The 24504-nt window shown below is 41.9% G+C and overlaps 1 protein-coding gene across 2 annotated transcripts in view; it reads left to right on the forward strand.

The window, feature by feature from the left end:
• urod (uroporphyrinogen decarboxylase) overlaps positions 1-18202 on the forward strand; it is a 65990-nt gene extending 47788 nt beyond the window's left edge. For both annotated transcript variants that reach the window (XM_068036988.1, XM_068036987.1), the window contains 3 exons: positions 3255-3355; positions 17704-17770; positions 17867-18202. In XM_068036988.1, the coding sequence (XP_067893089.1) occupies positions 3255-3355; positions 17704-17770; positions 17867-18025 (327 nt within the window). In that variant the 3' untranslated portion in view covers positions 18026-18202. The remainder of the gene's footprint in view (positions 1-3254; positions 3356-17703; positions 17771-17866) is intronic.
• Positions 18203-24504: the final 6302 nt, after the last annotated feature.

Below are 24504 nucleotides of genomic sequence, written 5' to 3' on the forward strand. Positions count from 1 at the left end.
TACAATCAGCAATGACTATCAAAGCAAGTAGTCAGTGACATGTTGGAAAATGGCAAAACAATCCCAAAGTCAGAAGGAAGGTATTTCACCCACCACTATTATCTCTAACCTCCAGTCCTATCCCCTTCCCAAACTCTCAATTCGCCTGATTCTAACCTCTTTTGCATCTCCCTTTCTTTTCCCCACAATTGGTGCCTACACCTTGTGCTGCCTAGGTCCCACATTATGGAATTCCCTTCCTAGACCCCTCTGACATTCCATCTCCTTCAAGACCCTCCTTAAAACCCACCCCTTTGACTAAGGTTGTGTCAATGCGACTAACGTGTCCTCCTTTAGCTCAATAACTTTATTTGTCTATGTCTCTTTAACACAAAGCATTCCAAGGCACTTCAGAGGTGCTGTACAAATGCAAATTGTGATGGTGTTGCAGAATTATATAATCTATCCCTTGACCATGATGGGTGGGAGAACCTGCAACTGACCACAGGAAGTGTCATAAAGCTGTTCAAGGTGTGAACAATACATCATTCAGGAACTCGATTTAGAAAAAGCTAAAATCAGGAACAATACCAACAACAGCCAGACGTAACTCAGCAAACACGTGGGATTTTATACTGTGAAATATGTGAAAAACACCGACTGTATTGTTTTGACCTTTGAAGCCATGCGCAGAAACATTTTTCACATTTAAGGAAATCACATCTTTGAAAATGAAGGACCATTTACCTATCTATCCACTTTCAAAAGTTCCCTCAAACCCTACCTTTTCAGCCATGACTTTGATGACTTCTCTCTCAAACTCCTGTTCAGTGTCTGGCCACTTTTTGAAAAGATATGTTAAAGGCACTGCATACGTTCTAGGTTACTGAAGTTTTGCCTATAACATGGCAAGTAGTCAATCTGCTAATGCCACTCATGAACTGACAAATGCTATTGATAATACTTTAATCCTTATCCTGCTAAATAACAAAACACTGAATATAGCTAACTGCACATAAAATGCTGCTTATAACATTTACAGGTTTTTATGTGTACTAGGTGTGTTTAAAACTACAATGAACAGTGTCTAATGGTCTTGTTCATTTGTATTCTGAATAGAAACGCAGCTGTTGCTAATGCTGACAGAAGATGAATATTTGCAATTAGAAGAGCTAGGGTGGGGTCAGTGAATACTTGGTTTACTTGAAGGAAGGGGGTTTATAATGCCAGACTTGGTAGAATGTTTGTTTTGAAGGATGGAAGATCAGTGACTTCTCCAATTTATTGATGTGGGTGGGATGCAGTGAGATGTCGGATTTAGTGGGACCTTGTATCCAGCCTCCTGTGCTGTCCCTGAAGATTTGCTTAATGTGCTGCTTCTTCCAGTGAAATACAATTATTCACATTTCCACTGTATCACTGCAATAGGGCAGGAAATCAAGGTTCCACCATAATTGGAAACTGATATCAGGTTATCAGATACTTATGTTATGGGCAGGTGGGGAATAGCGTGGCTGGTTTCCACTAGTCACCTCCCAACTGACCACAAGCAGTGTTTTGTTTTAAATTAGTGTTTCAGCCCCTGTTTTGTCCAAATAAACAGACAGTGACAGGATTTCTCATGAGATGAAACAGATGATTAAATATTTATGAAACAATAATCACCCGAAATGTTCGCAACACCATCCACGCACACATTCAGACTCTCATGCACACTCCAGAAAAGATAGAAAAGTAATAGGTATGAGGTGTTGAGAGTTTAAGGTGTAAAAGTCTGTTGTTTTCAGGAAGAACCTGTGGGATGCTCTTTGAAGGTAAGTTTTAAAGTTGCAGGCCTGTTAGCTGGTTCTCTGGGCCTTGCTGAGTTGCTGAAGTCTCATGGCAGTCAATACTTCAGTTTGAAGACTGCTCTGGTATCTTTATCTTTTAATTCAATTTTCACAGGTGGAGGAGGAGTTCAAAAGACACTGTCTTACTTCTCTGCTGTAGTTGGTTGCCAACTCATCTCAGCAGGGTTCAAATGTCGTGGCTGGAACTGATGTCTCTTTCTGCCATGTGCTGGAATTAAATATGGCTTTCGATGTTTTCTCTGTGGTTGGAGATACCAGACATGATCTTGATGATTGATGTTCTGAACTTGAATGATTGATGACTCCCTTTGTTCTACAAAAAAGTTACCTTTAAAGATAAATTCATAAAGTGTTAGTTTGCCCATGTGACTTTGCGCTTTTGGTTCCTGAGGGGCTATACAATGGCTTCCGATCTCATCTTATTGTAGTGAGTGTAGCTGGAGACAGATCGTCTGCTGTTGCCTTTGTTTTATCTCACTTTGTGGACAGCTCACATCGCTGTGTGATGAGCTGTTTAATTTCAATGCAGATGTAGTAATAAGTTTCAGTTCTAGCAGGCAGTGCAGGAGAAGGTATATGTCATGTGATTTTGTCTGCCATCTTATTAAAGGCAAGTGTACCAGTCTTTTTAAATTGTTCTATTTTTTATAACTCTTCGGTTTGCTTTGTATTTCCATTGCTGCACTTTCCCTGAGCGTGACACTTCGTACATTGAAATATTGATCATTACAGTTTTCAGTGTGTATAAAAGCAATATAATTCCAGGCAAGTTTTGCAGAGATTTTACATTCATTCCCTTTTCATAACTGGCAAATTGTGAGAGTTCTCAAAGAAAGTAAATATACAGATAAACATGGCAAAACAGAGTATACATGAGTTTCGTCAGTGATTCCCAATCTTGGCCTTGGTGTCTGAAGGAAGTATTGATTAGAAGAAGAGTCATATTTGAAGTGTTTTTTGTGCTTTCCCCTCTACGGCTAAAGTTCAACTCCAGCTCAGTCTGATGGGATGAAAGGCTCCTCTCTCTCTATCATTTTAAAGACCTCAATTAGATCACTGCACAACTTTCTACACTCGAGGAAATACAAGCTTAGGCAACCTATCCTCATAATTTAATATTTTATACTACAGTTTCATTCTGGTGAGTCATGCTATAGCCTTTCCAAGGCCACTTCCTTTCATTTTATTAAAGCCTATAACAGCTCTAACTTTTCCCAGTTTGATAGGTCATCAACCTGAAATGTTAATTGTTTCTCTGTCCATAGATGTTGCCTGAGTATTTCCAGTATTTTTCTGTTTTTAATTCAGATTTCCAGCATTCACCATATTTTGCTTCTGCATTAGAGTTGACAATGTTTATAGCAGTTTGAACATGAGGTTTGCTCATTTTCCAAATAACCTATCTCACTGTGGGTTTTTTTTCAGATTGTGTTTGCAAAAGACGCCCATTATGCCTTGGAAGATATTTCACAATCTGGGTATGAGGTGGTGGGGTTAGACTGGACTATTCAGCCTAAAGTTGCACGGTAAGCAGAGCAGAAATTAAACATAAATTTACTTGACAAACCTCTAATAACAAAAAACATTCAAATAGTGGAGATTTAAAGATCAACCTATTGAACACAGCACTACTACTTAGCACTCTTTTCTCCCCAGTAAAAAAAAATGCAAGAATGAACACTTTATGTAAATTAAAAATTCTAACTCAAAAATCTAATATAATTTTGCTTTGCGTGTTGCATTCTTCTTACTTGGGCATCAGTATTCTGTGATGCACACTCATGCCTATAACTGCACACTCTACCAGAAGATGGAGACTCGTAAGCCTGATGTTGCCCAGCTAGCTCTGGCAACGGATGGATAAACCAGTTGTGCATCAGATATGCTCAAATCTGCGTCCCTTTGGACTTGAATCAAAGCTGGAGCATACAAGGGTGAAAGACCTGGATAGGGGAGAATAATAATTACGTTGGCAACAAGGGTGCAGTTGAGCAAATCAATGTTGCAGAAATATGGTGATTAATGAAAGGCCAAAGGCTAGGTATTTGTAAGATTGAAAGTGCATGTGTAAATGACTGTGGGGAAAATCTTTCCAGAGGCAGACACAGAATGAAGTGGGATTGGAATAGAATAGGGATGAGAAGAGATGGCCAGAGATGCCCTCCTCTTTGTATCCCTCACCACCAATATTGCTCTACCCACATCCCCTACCTCATTCCAAGTTCTCCCTTGAACTAATCCCCTTTTGGTTAAAGTTAATTTTGGAAGCTTCCAACTCCCTCTTTCCCTCACTGCCTAACCCCACTCCCTGGCATTTCTGATTAGCAAAACCCCTCCACATTGTATGTTTGCAGATTCATTTGTTTATCAGACAAGAGTGAGGGGGAGTGTCCATTGAACTATCTTAATGCTAATCTGGTCCTGGAGTGCAGGGCACCATCCTACATCCTATGCAAATCTCGGCGAGGAAAATAAGTATAAAAAGGAACTGAAAAAGTGGGAGAGAAAATAATAGATTAAACAAAACAAAAATAGGGAATAAAGTGGCTTTGTTGAAATAGCTTTGTTGTTGAAGCATAGTAAACATTTTAATTACTCCCTTCAACAAGAATACTAAAGACTACTAAACATCAAGGGGTTCTTTGAGTAATAGGCCCTGTATATATTTTGAAAAAAAAACTTGAATTACAGCAGAATAGAGTCTGCTTTTGTTACATAAGGGGCTTGCGTTCAGAAAACAACAAAGATGAGATAAGACATCTGTGTAGAAAATGGAGAAATATTTATTCAACATTTAACCCATTCTGGACTTGAACTTTGAGAACAGGTAGCAGCCATCCACAATTTAGCAACAACATGGAGGTAAAACATGCTCATTAATTGACTGCAAGTCATTACTTGGTTAAATCCTTCATTGTTGGCAATAATCATTAACCCCTTAGTACTAGCATCAGCACCAAAGAGTGCACTGAAAGGCAGGCATAGACAGCCATTATATGAAGCAGAAGCTAACCAAGAACTAAATAACCTTTCCCTCAATGTAAAATTGAAACTACATATAATTTAAAGGAAAACCCAAGGAGAGAGATTCCTAATATAATTTTGTTCGGGGAGGAAGGATGAAATTGCCAAATGCTAGTACAAGCAAGAAATAATGCTATCTGAAACTCTGAATTACATAATTTAATCACTTCCTGTAACCATTAGAATGCAAGCAGGATTGTCCTATCCTGTTTCAGAGCTAAATCCTCCAGTTCCTCCTCACAGACCCCATTGCAATCCTTTCTCTCGTGTCCTGAAGTTGAAAGGCTACTATCTCAATACATGAAGCAGAGCTCCACAGGCAGTGCAGCAGTCATGATGGCAGCAATTAGCAGTAGTAACAGAAAGCAGCTTGTACTTATGTAACACCTTTAAAGTAGAAGTCTCAAGGCATTTCACAGGAAACGTTGATGCAGAGTGGTAGAAAAAAAAGTTAGTAATGATGTGGGATTTGAACACAAGTGCATTTTTTGGTTCAAGCAAGTATTCCATCACACTCCTGACTTGTGCATTGTAGATGGTGGACAGGCACTGGGGTGTCAGGAGGTACGTTACTCACCGCAGAATTCCCAGCCGCTGACCTGCTCTTATAGCCACAACATTTATGTGGCTGGTCCAGTTCAGTTTCTGGTCAGTGGTAATTCCCTGGATGTTGATGTTGGGGGATTCAGTGGTGGTAATGTCATTGAACATCATGGGGAGGTGGTTAGATTCTCTCGTTTGAGATGGTCATTTCCTGGCACTTGCCTGGTGTGAATGTTACTTGCCACTTATCAGCCCAGCCCTGGATGTTATCCAGGTCTTACTGCATCTGAACATGGGCTGTGTCAGTACCTGAGGAATCACGAATGGTACTAAACATTGCACAATCATCAGCGAACATCCCCGCTTCTGACCTTATGATGGAAGGAAGGTCTTTGATGAAGCAGCTGAAGATGGTTGGGCCTAGGACACTACTCTGAGGAACTGCTACAGTGATGTCCTGGGACTGAGATGATTGATCTCCAACAACCAGAACCATTTTCCTTTGTACTAGGTATGACTCCAGCCAACTAGGTGTTTTCCCCTGATTCCCATTGACTCCAGTTTAGCTATGGCTCCTTGATGTCATACTCAGTCAAATACTGCCTTGATGTTAAGAACATAAGAAATAGGAGCAGGAGTAGGCCATTTGGCCCCTCAAGCCTGCCCCACCATTCAATAAGATCATGGTTGATCTGCCCCAGACCTCAACTCCTCTTTTGTGCCAGCTCATCATTGTCCTCAACTCCCCGATATTTCAAAAATCTATCTGCCACCTCTTTAAATACTTTGTGATCTAGCCTCCACAACTCTCTGGGGTAGAGAATTCCAGACATTCACTACCCTCTGAGAGAAGATATTCCTTTGCATCTCAGCTTTAAATGAGTGTCCCCTTATTCTGCAACTGTCCACTAGTTCAAGATTCCCCCACTAGTGGAAACATCTTCTCAACATCTACCCTGTCAAGCCCCCTCAAAAGCTTGTACGTTTCAATAAGACCACCCCTCATTCTTCTAAACACTAATGAATAAAGGCCTAACCTGTTCTTGATAAAGTCAACCTCTTCATCCCGGGAATGAGACTAGTGAATCTCTTTTGAACTGCCTCCAATGCCAGTAATCCTTTCTTAAATACGGGGACCAAAACTGTACACAGTACTCCAGGTGCGGCCTCACCAACATCCTGTACAGTTGTAACAATACTTCCCTATTTTTAAACTCCAACCCCCCAGCAAAAAGACCAAAATTCCATTTGCCTTCTTAATTCCTTGCTGCACCTGCATGCTAACTTTTTGTGTTTCATGCACAAGAACACCCAGATCCCTCTGTGCTGCACTTTTTTGGAGTCTCTCTTGATTTAAATAATAGTCTGCCTTTTGATTCTTCCTACCAAAGTGCATGACCTCACACTTTCCTGCATTAAACTCCATCTTCCAAGTTTTTGCCCACTCACTCAATCTATCTATATCCCCTTGGCAGATTCCTCATGTCCTCATCACAACATGCCCTCCCATCTATTTTTGTATCGTCAGCAAATTTGGATATATTACAAATTACAATATATTACAATATTGCCCCCTCCTTCAAGTCATTAATATAGATAGTAAATAATTGAGGTCTTAGGACTGATCCTTGTGGCACTCCACTAGTTACGTCTTTCCATCCTGAAAAAGACCCATTAATCCCAACTCTCTCTCTTCTGTGTGTTAACCAATCCTCAATCCATGCTAATGCATTACCCCCAAGACTGTGAGCTCCTATCTTGTACAATAATCTTTTATGTGGCACGTTATCGAATGCCTTCTGGAAATCCAAATACACTACATCTACCAGTTCCCCTTTATCCACTCTGCAATCCCCAAATTTGTCAAACATGATTTTCCTTTCACAAAACCATGTTGACTCTGTTTGATTGCGTTAAGCTCACTCTCACCTCACCTCACCTCTGGGGTTCAGCTCTTTTGTCTATGTTTGGACCAAGGGTGTAATGAGGTCAGGAGCTGAGATGCCCAGGCAGAACCCAAACTGTGCTTCAGTGAGCAGGTTATTGCTGAACAAATGCCGCTTGATAGTACTGTCGATGTCCCTTCACTTTACTGATGATTGAGAGTAGACTGATAGGGCGGTAATTGGCCGGGTTGGATTTGTCCTGCTTTTTGTGGGCAGGACATACTTGGGCAATTTTCCACATTGCTGGGTAGATTGCCAGTGTTGTAGCTGTATTGGAACAGCTTTGCTAGGGGCGCAGCTAGTTCTGGAGCACAATTCTTCAGTACTATTGGCAGCATGTTGTCAGGGCCCATAGCCATTGCAGTATCCAATGCCTTCAGCCATTTCTTGATATCACGTGGAGTGAATCGGAATAGCTAAAGACTGGTATCTGTCTCAGGAGGCCGAGTTGGATCACCACTTGGCACTTCTGGGTGAAGATGGATGCAAATGCTTCAGCCTTGTCTTTTGCACTAGTGTGCTGGGCTCCCCCATCATTGAGAATGGGAATGTTTGTGGAGCCTCCTCCTCCTGTTAGTTGTTTAATTGTCCACCACCATTCACGACTGGATGTGGCAGGACTGTTGGGAGTGGGGTTGGAGTTGGCAATGAAGGTGCAGAGATAGAAACGTCAGTAAAAATTACAAAGGGAGGGAGGAGCATTTCTGTTTCTCGGCCAACATTGATCCAAATACAATAGCATTTAAACAGATTAACTGGTGATTCATCTCATTGCTGTCTCTGGGACCTAGTTGCATGCAAACTGACACATTTTCCTACAAACAACACTGCCTTGAGACAATTTTTCTAGGTTAAAGGCACCAGTTGTTACTGTTGATTTTTAGCCTGCACTTTAAATAGTAATTCATTGACTGGGAAGCCTTTTGGAATGTCCAGGACCTGAAAGCAGCAATAAAAATGCAAGTCTGTCTGTCTGTCTTTAACCCCTTAACCAGAGCCTTCAAAGAACATCTCCCTGCTATACCACAATCATTCTTGTGGGCTGTCTGTGAAAAGTTGATTAAAAGCCACCATATGAATTGTAATTTATTTTGTTGTGGATTTGTGATGACAAGGAACTGGTTTGAGCTTGGCCAAATCTATTTCACTTTGGACTTTTACAGCTAGTGGCCTTTTTAATTTTGTCAGTATGGGCTGGATTTAAATCCAGTGTTTCGACTATGCCACTAGGCCCCCCCCCACCCCTCCTTCCTCCTCCTCCTCCTGTAATTTATCAAGTTATTATAATATTCCATTCAGCAAATTCCTATGAGTAAGGAGAAGTGGGTATTTAAAGGCAAGTTACCACAAGCTGTATTGTTTGAATATCCTGCATGATTCACTTCATGGTAGGATTATTTTTTTTTAAATCTGATTAGTTCAGTACCCTTCTGGCTTGCCATTTTAAGATCATGTTTAGACTCTGATCATAGACAGGTCCCAGCTGTATAATTACTCAGTGAGGTACAACTGTAAATAAGTGTCACTGTTTGGTAACTTAACGGCCTGTCGACATGCCTGGGAGCCATTACCAAGCAAACTGAGAAGTTTTTGTAAATAAACACAAATGCTGCCAAGTGCACTATTGTGAAGGTGTGGCTGCTAAAGAACCGTGCACCTGTCCACCAACCATCCTGTCTAGCTGTTCATGCCATAGAGCCTGCAGTCATTGTAGTCTGTTTTATTTTCTTTATGGTGTGGAGTCAGGGAGGGTGGGAGGTGGTGGTGCTGCTGCAGTTAGAAAGGAGAGGTAAATGTAAGGAATCACTGAAGATTATGTTCATGTGCAAGATCAATAACCTGTGCTTGTTGCTGTGTGTTTCTAAAACCAGGTACAGTTGTTAAAGCAAGTTTAGTTTTTAAATGTAAACATTTGAAATAAGAAACCAACTTAGAAATTAATCACTGCTTGCATGATGCAACTATTTTAAACTCCATATTAGGTAGGTTACCTACCTATTTGCTGAACTATGAACGTATGATGATGAGGGAAAGGGTAAATCGAGATTAATCACATGCAACCGTTCTGATTGTGGCATGCCATTTATAACACATCTGAATACATGTAAGACAGTAAATCTGATCAAAATACTTCATTAAAATTTTTTTTTGACTAATCCTTGAGCAAGAACATCAACCAGGTGGTCTTTAGAATGTTTAATTCAAATCTCAAAAGAATTGATAGATTCCTGGTCCTTGTTTTTCTCTTCCTACAGCTGAGGCTTTACAGGTGGGTTGGAAGATTAGAATGTTTCAGCGAAATGTTTGGAAATTATAGAATGTTACAGCACAGAAACAGACAATTCAGCCCATCATGTCTGCGCAAGTGTTCTTCTCCACATCTAATCTCACTTTCCTGCTCACTCCTGCTAATTCTATTACTAATTTATGAACGCTACTTCAACAGTAGTCTATAGCAGAGAATTCTAACCACCTTTGTGCAAAGAATTTTTTCTAACAAAACATTGTGATTATTTCAAAATTGTGGCCTCTCATTGCTATCTCACTGATTAGCAGAAGCAGTCATTATTTTACCTCATCACAGCCCTTTATGATTGGTGTCAGTGCTGGCTCAGTGTTAGCACCCTTGCCTCCGAGTCAGGAGGTTGTGGATTCAAGCCTATGCCAGAGACTGAAGCACATATCCAGGCTGACATTCCAGTGCTGTATTGAGGGAGTTCTGCCAGAGGAACTGACTTCTGGGTGAGATGTTAAACCAAGGCTCGGTCTGCCATCTCAGGTTGACATAAATAATCCCATGGCATGATTCACAGAAGAGCATGGAGTTCTACTGGTGTCGTGACCAACACCAAAAACATATGATCTGGTCATTTATTGCCTTGCTGTTTATAAAACTTTACTGAGCCAGAGAGGAGGACATCGGGAGGGATGACAAAGTTTGGTCAAAGAGATGAATTTAAGGAATGGTGAAGATTAGGGAAACATGGTTTTAGGGAAAGAATTTGAGTGCATCATAGCAGCTGATAGGGTGAAGGTGAATGGGGGGTGGACACGGGGTAGTAGAGCTGGAGGAGGTTACAGATACAAGGAGGTGCAAGACGATGCAAGTATTTTAACAGATGGATAAGAACTTTAAATTTTAGATGTTGGGTGACCAAGAGCCAGTGTAGATTAACAAGGACAGGTGTGATGGACAGGAATGGCATGACATGGGATAGGATATGAGCAGCAGAGGTTTGGATGGGATGAAGTTTATGGATGTTTGAGAATTGGAAACCAGTCAGTAGAGCATTGAAATAATGGAGTCTGGAGCTGACAGATACGTGAATGAGGGATTCTGCAGCAGATGGGCTGAGGTAGGGATGGAGGTGGAAGTAAGCAGTCATTGTGATTAGGTGGAAGCTTAGCTTGGTTGAACTGATTGCATAGGTTTTGAGCAATTTGATTCAACCTGAGACAGTGACTGGGGAGGGAGATAGTGTGGTCCATATCCTCACTATCATTAGACTAGATATTGGGCAGTAAATTAAATTAAAGAGACATAAGGTCTGCTTATGGGAGTGACTAGGGTTGAACCTGAGGAAAATATCTAATGCAGGCCCAAAATTTGTGACAGCTTCTGTAAGCATACTGAGTTTCCTATAAATTGAAACTTGCACATTGCATACTGTGAATGGATGATGTGTCACAGGACTAACTATTATCCTTTAATTACAATGTAAAACATCATAATCAACATTTTGTTGCATTTGTAGAGCACCTTTATCATAGTAAAATATCCCAAGGCACTTCGTAATCAGACAAAAACTGACATCGAACCAAAGACAGGTAACCAAAACCTTAATCAGAGATGGTTTTAAGGAGTGTCTTGGTCAAGGATGAAAGAGACAAAGAGATTTGGGGAGGGAGTTCTAGAACGTGGGGCAAAGAAAGTGGGTATGCACAATGGGCAAAATTGGAGCAATGCAGAGTTCTTGGAGGGTTGTACAGGTTAAAGAGATAGGGAGGGTTGAGGGTTTTGAAAACAAGGATGAAACTTATTAATTTGAGGAGTTGTCGTACTGAGAGCCAACGCAGGTCAGCAAGCACAAGGATGATGAGTGAACGGAACGTGGTGCAAGTTAGGATACAGAGAACAGCTTTGGTTGAGTTCTAGTTTATAGAGGGTAGAAGATGCAAGGACAGTTAGCATGGGATTCCCATCATGCACTCCTGTCTACTTAGGAAAAAGTGGTAAATTCTGCACTGCTGGGCCATTACATTTGGACTGAAACTAGTTGATATGTTTGCAACTGAGATAATTGCACAGAAGCAGAAAATTACAGCAAGAGCTGATTGTATGAACATTTAGAAAACAAAGATTGAATTCAGATCACAAGTAGTTAAAATATTTTCTGGAACAAATTTCTTATACTAGCCAATAATCTGCCAGAGTTTTTTGAGGAAACAGTTTTCGTTGACTTCCTGATGCGATGTTTGTATGTGGGTGAGGTGATAATTTTGCTTACCTCACATAGTCTGTGCCAATTTCAGAAATTGAATTAGCAATGCTGAAGAAAATCAGCACTATATAACCCAGTTTAAAAGGCCTCATTGATTTGATTGATATTTGTATTCAGTCAAGTTCAAATACATAATTGTGCAATTACTTAATGAATAGCTGTTCACAATTCATCCTGGCTTCACTTATCTATTAATACTTCAACAAAGTAAAGTTAGAGTAGCACTTGGGCTAAAGCTTCTATAGCATCTACAGATCAAACGGCCTGCCTATGTTCTCAGATAGCAGCACTTCAGCCTCCATCTTGTAATTTAATAAGGAAGGACAATTTCCCTTTTAAATCTTAACTATTTTAAATGTATACTTACCCAGTTGGTTGGCAACCTTCCATCTATGAAAGATGATGGACACACAGCAAACATTTAGGTGGGGTGTCTTTTCTTGGTGCACCTTTGCTGACGGCTGTGAAGCCCAATCCTTGAGAGGCAGGTTCTGCCACAAGTGCTGCATGTGAAGCTGCCACATGACAGTGAGTTGTTGTTTTTGACGTTGGCGCCTGTCGTCGAGCTGCTGTAGCAAATGGTCATCGTGGTAGTGCACACCAGTCTACAGAATGTGTCGCTATTTCCCTCTGACTCCCAGGTGCGATAGTCGACAGTTAGGGCCTTCATGTCACGCTTGCATGCATCCCTGAAGTGGAGCTTTGGGCACCCCACTGGTAGCCTGGCCCCAGCTACTTCACCATACAGAAGATCCTTGGGTATACAACCGTCTTCCACCCTGTGGACTTACCTTGTATATCTGTGGTTAAATGTAAAAACAAATAAAATGTAGAACATTCTTTAATACAGAACAAATGACTGTGGTATACCACCATCAAATTAACCTTTTATTATACAAACCTTTTATTTGCAACTTGTCCACCATGATGGGGCATAAATACATTGCCAAATTCCTGGCACTACCAGCCATCTCATGCCTCACTGCAGTCTGTACACCTGTACCAAGACCTTTAGAACCAGCAATTGTTTTGTGTCCCACCTTATTGCATCCATAAAATACAATTTCCTTTGCTTCACTGCACTGATGTAGATTCACACAGTACTGAGTGTGTGATTTGATGGGTCTTCCACCCTGGATGCCCTACGTGTGGGGAATCCATCTTCTTTCTTATTTATGTCACATCTTCCTCTTCTCCTATGCTTTGAGGTCACAAAATGATCTCTCTTGGCCTTCTGACTCTTGTTTTCAGCTTCTGATTGAGCAACCATCTTCAGAAACTAATTTCATTGATGTCTTTATTGATATGAAAAGATTTTGTATTTGACATGATGCAGGACGAGCCTGTATTCACCTCATCTATTACAATTGATTACAGTGAGATTTGGTGCATAAAATTGCAAGTGGATTTAATCAGATCTTTGCTTTAATCATTCTAATTGGCAGTCTAATCAGTCTAGTAATATATAACTTATGGAAAATTGTGTTTCAAATAACGTCAGTTGAAACAGTTACTGACAAATTAGCCACTCTGCTAGAAGTTGTGAAAGGCTGGTTGTAGAACAACAATAGGACAGTTACATTAAGAACGTGCGAGAATAGGTATGACTAGTCCAGCCAGCCTGACCTGGCTGCCATTAACGTCCCCAAACCATCCCACCACCCCATCCACCCCCTCCCCCCCTCTCACCCCCAAAGGATGCAAAAGTAGAGGAAAAAGTTTTAGGCCTCTTTGACACCTCCAAAGGAAAATCATGCAGGCTGGGAGTTCTCTAGGGAAAAGTCATGGTTGCCTGAGCCTGTCCTGTTAATTAAGCGTCTTAAACCTTGTATCGACCTGGTGGCTGTCCTCTGAACTGCCTCTGATGAGGCCCATACAACTGATGTATAAAGGATGAAAAGAAACAGATTTGTATCCAGAGCTCCCTTCAGATCCCAACATTTCATTTGGCTGGGAAGGCATTTCTTTTTTTTTTAGAACTTCCAAGAGCAAATTGAGTAGTTATATACCTCATTGAGCCAGGTGGATTTTAGAAACCTCAGCTTTGACAAAGTGAAGAAAAGATTTACAAGGATGGTACCAGAACTGAGAGGTTACAGTTATTGAGAAAGATCGAACAGTCCTTTTTTAAATTCATTCTTGGTGTGAGCATTGCTGGCAAGGTCAGCATTTATTGCCCATCCCTAATTGTCCTTGAGATGGTGGTGAGCTGCCTTGAATCACTGTAGTCCATGTGGTGTAGGTACACTTACAGTGCTGTTGGGGAGAGAGTTCCAGGATTTTGACCCAGTGACAGTGAAGGAACAGTGATATAGTTCCAAGTCAGGATGGTGTGTGACTTGGAGGGAAACTTGCAGGTGGCGATGTTCTCGTGCGTCTGCTGCCCTTGTCCTTCGAGGTGGAAGAAGTCACGAGTTTGGAAGGTGCTGGCGAAGGAGGCTTGGCGAGTTGCTGCAGTGCATCTTGTAGATGGTACTGGGGCTTTTTTCTTCAGAAAAGAGAAGGCTCAGAGGTAAACTGATAGAGGTTTCTAAAATAATGAAAGGGTTGGACATGGTAGATGTAGAGAGAATGTTTCCACTTGTGGGAGAATCCAAAACTAGGGTGAATAAATACAAGGTAGTTACTAATAAATCCAGTAGGAAAATCAGGAATTTTTTTTTCATTGAATATGTTTAGGCTATGAAACTTGCTACCACATGAAGTGGTTGAGGTAAATAGCTTAGATGCTTTCAAAAGGAAACTAAACGAGTATATGAGAAAAAAGGAATAGAAAGATAGAATGGAAGGAGACTTGTCTGGAGTATAAACAGCACAGACTAGCTGGGCTGATTAACTTTTCTCTGTGCTGTATATTCTATGTAATCCTATCTGTGCTAAGTTAATGAGTCTTCACCAGGTCGGCAGTAGTGGCACTAGAGTAAGAAAGAGAAAACATTGTCAAAATTTCTGCTCGCGATTGGTGTCCAGTAACCCTGCTGGAAAATAAGCATACAGTGACAGGATCAGGCTTAGCTGAGAGTTCTGATGCTGCCACAGCCGAATAGTATGCCAGATATGAAGTATCTGCAGCATTCAAAGAGGTGGAATACCACTTAAAGGGACACAAGAGCCCCAAGAATTGTGACAGATCTTCTATTGAAGGCCTCAGTTGAGATTCAAGCTATTCATAGGTAAAGGATCAGACAGGAATGGAGGGAGAAGTTACCACTATTAGGCCACTATAAGACTTGGGGACCACATTAGAGGGGAGATAGTGGCGTAGTGGTAATGTCACGACTAGTAATCCAGAGGCCCAGTCAAATGCACTGGGGATAGGGGTTCAATTCCCACCATGGCAACTGGTGGAATTTAAATTCAATTAATTAATAAAAAATCTGGAAACTATCAAACTACAATGAAAACCCATCTGGAAATCTGTTGTCCTTACCTAGTCTGTCCAACGTGTGACTCCAGACCCACAGTAATATGACTGACTCTTAAACTGCCCTCTGAAATGGTCTAGCAAGCCACTCAGTTGTCAAGGGCAATTAGGGATGGGCAACAAATTCTGGCATTGCCTGTGACGTCCACATCCCATGAAAGAACATAAAAAAAAACCTCATACTCCAGAGGGTATCACTAGGCTTCACCTGGCAATCACAGGGAGTAGCAGTAAGTAATGAGGAGGAAAATGGGCTGGAAACACTTCCCTGCAGTCATTGGCATACAGCAGGCAGGGAAGAGGCAGCCAGTGGGGTTGAAAGTTAAAGTTGAGGTGAGCAGGCAGGAATTTATTATTGTACTGTCCTGCTCAATTTGGGATGAGATGGCAGTGGAAAATCCAGCCCCTAATATTCTGTAATGAAATGCAGAATGTAAAAGTAATTGTTTTTTTGAGAGCTAAGGTTGCATGTAACTACTTAACAAGCTCCAAGTGGCTAATTGACGATTCAGAAGATAAACAAAGTATAACTAAATTTGCATTTCATATGAGGAATTGATCTGAAAGAGAAGCAGTTTTCATTGCTTTGTTTTATAATGAATTATTTTATTAAGTGGAATCAGAAGCCAGTCAGAAGAGAATTATTTTCCATAGTGTCTTTAAGTAGCTGAGACCCTAAAGAAAGCCTTCTTTACCTGTTGAGAGCAAAAGTTCCAGTTCGCAACTTCATATCAGGAACAGTAGCATAGTGGTTATGTTACTGAATTAGTAAGCTGGAGAATTTAAATTCAATTAAACAAATCTGGAATTTAAAAAAACTAATATCTGTAATGGTAGCCATGTTATGACCACTGGATTGTCATTAAAAAGCCAACTAGTTCATTCATGTCCTCTAGAGAAGGAAATCTGCTGTCCTTACCTGGTCTGGCCTATATGTGACCCAATGCAATATGATTGCCCTCTGAAATGATCTAGCAAGCCACTCAGTTGTCAAGGATAGGCAATAAGTCTGACTTTGATGCCCACATCCGGGAACAAATATTAACTCGCTTTATTTCCTTTAGGAACATAGGAGCAGGAGTGGGCCATTCAGCCCATCAAGCCTGCTCTGCCATTCAGTATGATCATGGCTGATCATCTCCTTCAATTCCTTTTTCCCACACTATCCCCATATCCCTTTATGTCATTGGTATTTAGAAAGCTGTCAATCTTTTCTTTAAACATACTTAATGACTCAGCTTCCACAGGCCTCTGGGGTAGAGAATTCCAAAGATTCACAACCCTCTGAGTAAAGAAATTTCTCCTCATCTCTGTTCTAAGTAGCTTCCCCCTCATTTTGAAATTGTGTCCCCGATTCTAGACTCCTCAACCAGGGAAAAACATCTTACCTGCATCTACCTTGTCTATCCCTTTATGTATTTTGTAGGTTTCAATGGGATCACCCCTCATTCTTCAAAACTCAGGTACACTAGGTGCGGTCTAACCAAGGTCGTATACAATTGAAGCCTTTCTGATTGCTTGCTGTACCTGCATGTTAGCTTTCAGTGACTTATTGACAACGACACCAGGTCCCTTTGCACATCTACACTTTCTAATCTCTTACCATTTAAGAAATACTCTGCACATCTGTTCCTCCTACCAAAGTGGATAACCTCACATTTTTCCACATATTCCATCTGCCATATTCTTGCCCACTCACTAAGTCTGGTCAAATCCCCTTGAAGCCACTTTACATCTTCCTCACAACACACATTCCCACCTAGTTTTGTGTCATCCACGAACTTGGACATCCAAATCATTGATGTATATTGTGAACAGCTGGGGCCTAAGTACTGATCCTTGCAGTACCTTACTACTCACAGCCTGCCAATGTGAGAATGATCCACTTATTCCTACTCTCCGCTTTCTGCCTGTTAACCAATCCTTAATACATGCATACCAGTATATTATCTCCTATCCCATGTGCTTTAATTTTGCTAGCCAACCTCCTGTGGAGGACTTCATCAAAATCCTTCTGAAAATCCAAGTATACCTTGTCCACTGACTCCCCTTTATCAATTCTGTTAGTAACATCCTCAAAAAACTGCAACAGGTTTGTCAAACATAATTTCCCTTTCATAAATCCATGTTGAATATGCCCAATCAGATTATTATCCAAATGTCCATTTATCACATCCTTTAGAATAGATTCTAGCACTTTCCCTACTAGTGATGTAAGGCTAAAAGGTCTGTAGTTCCCTGTTTTCTCTCTCCCTCCCTTCTTAAATAGTGGGGTGACATTTGCTACACCGATGCTTGCAGATAGCACTTTAAATGAGCCAATCAGAATGAATGATGTCTGCCTTTAAAATTATTTTCCCTACCACCAAATATGTAGCCTGAAACTTTAATGGATGGAAGTTTGCTAATGATTGGACTTGTTACTTTTCCTGCAGTGAAAGAACAGGGGAGAAAGTAACCCTTCAAGGTAACATGGATCCTTGTGCACTCTATGCATCTAAGGTAAGAAACAATGGAAGAAGCAAAGTTCTGCATTTAAGTCACATTTGAAGATGAATTCTGATGTCGCCTATCATGATGCCTTATACTTAAATTTAGGATAAAATAAGTGCAACGGTGAAGAAGATGATTGAAGAGTTTGGTACGCAGCGCTACATCGCAAACCTGGGGCATGGCATGTATCCTGATATGGATCCTGAACACGTGGCCACGTTTGTGGATGCTGTACATACACACTCACGACAGATGCAAGAATGAATAACACATTCAGTATACTATCCTGTGGAAAGGATTCAACTAAGATACACACCCCATATCGGAACAATGTTGAACTGGAAGAGTTGCACTGATAATCAATAGAAGAATATTAATCACTGGCTCATCAGGAGAGAATAGCTTTCATATGAAATAAAAACAGATTTTATTTCAACTGAACCTGTCTCATCTTTCTTGGTTAGGGAGGGATGGCATTTGCTTTCCAGAGATACCCAGGCATGGACAAGACCGTGGCAGAGAAGCACCCTCCATGCAGGTCGCACCATTGATGCTTTGTGGCTGCTAGGTGACAAACTGATTTTTGTCGAGGAAAAATTTATCTCCCTCTGCTCTATGTTTTCTCCCAGATAGCCTGAAATGGAAAATTTTGAAGGTTCCTGACAGTGCAAAAATAGGTTGACAAAATGTGACTATTTTTCATTTATTTATTTGTCTCTCCCACCCTTACCATCACATGTGCAAGATTTATTTTCACAGCTATCAGTGCTGTTATGTAACTACCTAGAAGTGGCAGGGGTGAACATCTAACCTAATCCTCTGACCCATGATGATGCAGTTTGAGACAAATGTGCTTTTTTCTCCCGTCCTTCATCTCAGCCTTAACAAAAAATGTGCAGATTGATACTGTCAAAGCAGATAGATTTGACAATCAAGCTGGAATTTCTGCTTGTTAGATTAGATTAGATTAGAGATACAGCACTGAAACAGGCCCTTCGGCCCACCGAGTCTGTGCCAAACATCAACCACCCATTCATACTAATCCTACACTACTCCCATATTCCCTCCAAACATCCCCAGCTGTCCCTATATTTCCCTACCACCTACCTATACTAGTGACAATTTTTTTTATTTTGGCCAATTTACCTATCAACCTGCAAGTCTTTTGGCTTGTGGGAGGAAACTGGAGCACCCGGAGAAAACCCACGCAGACACAGGGAGAACTTGCAAACTCCACACAGGCAGTACCCGGAATCGAACCCGGGTCCCTGGAGCTATGAGGCTGCGGTGCTAACCACTGTGCCGCCCGCACAATCACAGAATAATACAGTGCAGAAGAGGCCCTTTGGCCTATCGAGTCTGCACCGATGCATTAAAGACACCTGACCTGTCTAATCCCATTTGCCAGTACTTGGCCCATAACCTTGAATGTTATGACGTGCCAAGAGCTCATCCAGGTACTTTTTAAAAGATGTGAGGCAACCCGCCTCTACCACCCTCCCAGGCAGGGCATTCCAGACTGTCACCACCCTCTGGGTAAAAAAAGTTCTTCCTCAAATCCCCTTTAAACCTCCCGCCCCTCACCTTAAACTTGAGACCCCTCGTAACTGACCCTTCAACTAAGGGGAACAGCTGCTCCCTATCCACGCCCCTCATAATCTTGTACACCTCGATCAGGTCACCCCTCAGTCTTCTCTGCTCCAGCGAAAACAACCTCTCTTCGTAGCACAGTACTCCAGCTGTGGCCTTACCAAAGTTATGTACAACCCCAACATGACCTCCCTGCTTTTGTAATCTATGTCTCGATTGATAAAGGCAAGTGTCCCATGTGCCTTTTTCACCACCCTATTAACCTGCCCTTCTGCCTTCAGAGATCTATGGACAAACACGCCAAGGTCCCTTTGTTCCTCGGAACTTCCCAGTGTCAGGCCATTCATTGAATACTTCCGTGTCACATTACTCCTTCCAAAGTGTATCACCTCACACTTTTCAGCGTTAAATTCCATCTGCCACTTTTCTGCCCATTTGACCATCCCATCTATATCTTCCTGTAACCTAAGACAGTCCACCTCACTGTTAACCACTCGGCCAATCTTTGTGTCATCCACAAACTTACTGATCCTACCCCCCACATAGTCCTCTATGTCGTTTATATAAATGACCCCGTGGTATGCCATTGGACACTGGCTTCCAGTCACTAAAACATACTAGATTAGATCACCCTGAATCACTGGTATTGGAACTTCCATCCTCAGGTTTCCATTACAATATCCTATCCCCAACGTGTCTACTGATATTTTTACATAAGCTTTCCCGTAGTGAGCCTTTTAACAATGGATTAGTTGTCTGCATAGGAACAACCCTAATGTCCTCTGTGGAAAAAATGCATAAGAGGCCAGAATTGGAGGAACACAAAGTTCTCAGAGGGTTGTAGGGTGAGGCCAGGAGGGATTTGAAAGCAAAGATGAGAATTTTAAATTTGAGGCATTGATGGACTGGGAGCTAATGTGAGAACAGGGCTAATGGGTGAATGGGACTTGGGGTGTGAGTTGGGATATGTGCAGCAGAGTTTTGTATGAGCTTAAGTTTATGCATGGAAGATGGGAGGCCAGCCAGGAGAGCACTGCAATAGTTGAGGCTGGAGGTAATAAAAGTGTCGATGAAGGTTTCAGCAGCAAATGGGCTGTGGCTGGTGTGAGGAACAATGATATTACAGTGGTGGAGTAGATGGACTTATTGATGGGGTCAGAAGTTCAGCTCACTATTAACTAGGATAATGAGGTGTAAACAGTCTGGTCCAGTCTATGACAGGGGTCATGAAGGGTGATGAACTTGGTGGCTAGTGAACGTAATTTGAAGGAAAGCTCTGCTCATTTAATACTGAATTTTGGACAAGCAGCAAAAGGCAGCATAGAGGTCGTGGCAGGTGACAGAGCTGGGTGTCATCAGAAGAAGAGGTAGACCATTGAGGGCTGAGATGAGGAGGAATTTCTTCACCCAGAGTGTGGTGAATCTTTGGAATTCTCTACCCCAGGGGGCTGCGAAGGCTGTCATTGGGTATATTTAAGACCGATCGAAAGATTTCTAGATATTAAAGATATCAAGGGACATGGGGATAGTGTGGGAAAATGGTGAAGGTAGAAGATCAGCCATGAGCTAGTTGAGTGGTGGAGCAGGTTTGAGCAGCCGAATGGCCTACTCCTCCTATTTCCTATGTTCCTATCAATGTGCATGTGGAACCTTGTGTGTTTTTGGAAGATTTATAAGAGCATGTAAAACTTGAACTCCTGAGGTATCCCAGGCTATCTAACAAGCTGTAACACCACCTATTTAAGCTACTTAGAGATAACTGTGAGGGTTAAAATTAGGCTTCTTTAAGAGTCATAGAGTGAGACAGCACAGAAACAGACCTTTCGTGTCTGTGCCGGCCATCAAGCACCTAACTGTTCTAATCCCATTTTCCAGCACTTGGCCCATAGCCTTGTATGCTATGGCATTTAAAGTACTCATCTAAAAACTGCTTAAATGTTGTGAGGGTTCCTGCCTCTACCACCCTCTGGGTGAAAACATTTTTTCTCAAATCCCCTCTAAACCTCCTACCTTAAATCTATGCCCCCTGGTTAGTGATCCCTCCGCTCAGAAAAAAAGTTTCTTCCTATCTAAACTATCAATGCCTCTCATAATTTTGAATACCTCAATCAGGTTCCCCCCCACCCCCCCCCCCTCAGCCTTCTCTGCTCTAAGGAAAACAACCCTGGCCTATCCAGTCTCTCTTCATAGCTGAAATGTTCCAGCCCAGGCAACATCCTGGTGAATCTCCTCTGCACCCTCTCCAGTGCAATCACATCCTTTCTATAGTGTAGTGCCCAGAACTGTCTACCGTACTCCAGCTGTGGCCTAACTGGCTTTTTATACAGCTCCATCATAACCTCCCTGCTCTTATATTCAATGCCTTGGCTAATAAAGGCAATATCCCATATGCCTTCCTAACCACCTTATCTACCTGTGTTGCTGCCTTCAGTGATCTATGGACAAGTACACCAAGGTCCCTCTGACCCTCTGTACCTCCAAGGTTTACCATCCATTGTATATTCCCTTACCTTGTTAGTCCTCCCAAAATGCATCACCTCACACTTTTCAGGATTACATTCCATTTGCCACTGATCCGCCCATCTTACCAGCCCATCTATTTGGTCCTGTAATCTAAGGCTTTCCTCCTCACTATTTATGACACCAATTTTCATGTCATCTGCGAACTTACTTATCATACCTCCTATATTCACGTCTAAATCATTAATGTACACTACAAACAGCAAGGGTCCCAGCACCGGTCCCTGCGGTACACCACTGGTCACAGGCTTCCACTTGCAAAAACAACCCTCGACCATCACCCTTTGCCTCCTGCCAATTAAGCCAATTTTGGATTCAATTTGCCAAATTGCCCTGGATACCATGGGTTCTTACCTTCTTAACCAATCTCCCATGTGGGAGCTTATCAAATACCTGACTGAAGTCCATGTAGATTACATCAACTGCTTTACCCTCATCTATACATCTAAGCACTGCCTCGAAAAATTAATTCAAGTTTGTTAGACAGGATCTCCCCCTGACAAAGTTATGCTGACTATCCCTGATTAATCGCTGCCTCTCCAAGTGGAGATTAATCCTGTCCCTCAGAATGTTTTCCAATAGTTTCCCTACTACTGATGTTAGACTCACCGGCCTGTAATTACCTGGTTTATCCCCGCTACCCTTCTTGAATAATGGTAGTGCATTTGCTGTCCTCCAGTCCTCTGGTACCTCTCCTGTGGCCAGAGAGGATTTGAAAATTTGTGTCAGAGCTCCTGCTATCTCCTCCCTTGCCTCACATAACAGTCTGGGATACATCTCATCTGGGCCTGGGGATTTATCCACTTTTAAGCCCTCTAAAACATCTAATACTTCCTCCCTTTCAATGCTTATATGTTCAAGTATATCACATTCCTCCTCCCTGATCTCTACACCTACATCGTCCTTCTCCATAGTGAACACAGATGAAAAGTAATCATTTAAAACCTCCCCTATGTCCTCTGGCTCCACACACACATTGCCACTTTGGTCCCTAATGGGCCCTACTCTTTAATAAAAACAAAATACTGCAGATGCTGGAAATCTAAAATAAAAACAAGAAATGCTGGAAATACTCAGCAGGTCTGGCAGCATCTGAGGAGAGAGAAGCAGAGTTAACGTTTCAGGTCAGTGACCCTTCTTCAGAACTACTCTTTCCCTGGTTATCCTCTTGCCTTTAATTTACTTATAAAAAGCCTTTATCTTGCCCACCATTGTTTTTTCATGTCCCCTCTTTGCTCTACTAATTAATTTTTTTAAATGCCCTCCGACACTTTCCATACTCTAGTGCCTTCGCTGTTTTCAGCTCTCTGAATCTGCCATAAGCCTTTTTTTTCCTTATCCAATCCTCTATATCCCTTGACATCCAGGGTTCCCTGGACTTGTTGATCCTCCCGTTCACCTTAATGGGAACATGGTGGCTCTAAACTCTATTTCCTCTTTGAATGACTCCCACTGGTCTGATGTAGACTTTCCTACAAGTAGCTGCTCCCAGTCCACTTTGGCCAGATCCTGTTTTATCATATTGAAATTGGCCTTCCCCCAATTCAGCACCTTTATTTCCGGTCCATCTTTGTCCTTTTCCATTACTACCTTAAATCTTAGAGAGTTATGGTCACTATCCCTGAAATGCTCCCCCACTGACACTTCTACCACTTGTCCGGCTTCATTCCCTAGAATTAGGTAATACCGCCCTTTCTTCTGTAGGACCAGGTATTTTTTAATACTGATGTATGGAACCTCCAGCAAGTATGTACAAACGCTGTAACTCTGTTAATGCAGGATTGGAGGGAATAAAGAGACTTCTGTGAACTGTCCCAGCAAAGTTCTATTAACATCTGGGGGTTGCATTGACTAGAAACTGAACTGGACCAGCTATATAAATACTGTGGCTACAAGAGCAGGTCAGAGGCTGGAAATTCTGAGGCGAATAACACACCTCCTGACTTCCTAAAGCCTCTCCAGCATCTACAAGTCAGGGATAATGGAATACGCTCCACTTGTCTGGATGAGTGCGGCTCCACCAACACTCAGGAAGCACGACACCATCCAGGACAAAGCAACTCGCTTGATTGGCACCCTATCCACCACCTTCAACATTCACTCCCTTCACCACTGACGCACAGTAGCAGCAGTGTGTACCACATACAAAGTGCATGGTAGCAACTCATCAAGGCTCCTTCCACAGCACCTTCCAAACCCACGACTACTACCACCTAGAAGGACAAGGCCAGCTGATGCATGGGAACATCACCACCTGCAAGTTTCCCTCCAAGCCGCACACCATCCTGACTTGGAACTATATCACTGTCCCTTCACTGTCGCTGGATCAAAATCCTGGAACTCCCTTCCTAACAGCGCTGTTGTGTACCTACATACCAAGGACGGCAGCAGTTCAAGAAGGCAGCTCACCACCACCTTCTCAAGGGATGTGCAATAAATGCTAGCCTTGCCAGCAATGCTCACATGTCATGAAAGAATAATAAAAAAGTGGCAATGTATCTAACTTATATTTATAAGCCAGAAGATATGGTTTGAAATCTGGGAAGTCCATTTGTGTTTCCTAAACCAAAGTCCAATACTGAAAAAAAATGGGAAATTGGGAAATCCAGAGACCAGGTTTCAGAAATACAATG

Source organism: Heterodontus francisci, chromosome 8 (assembly GCF_036365525.1).
Source record: "Heterodontus francisci isolate sHetFra1 chromosome 8, sHetFra1.hap1, whole genome shotgun sequence".
Classification (NCBI taxonomy): domain Eukaryota; kingdom Metazoa; phylum Chordata; class Chondrichthyes; order Heterodontiformes; family Heterodontidae; genus Heterodontus; species Heterodontus francisci.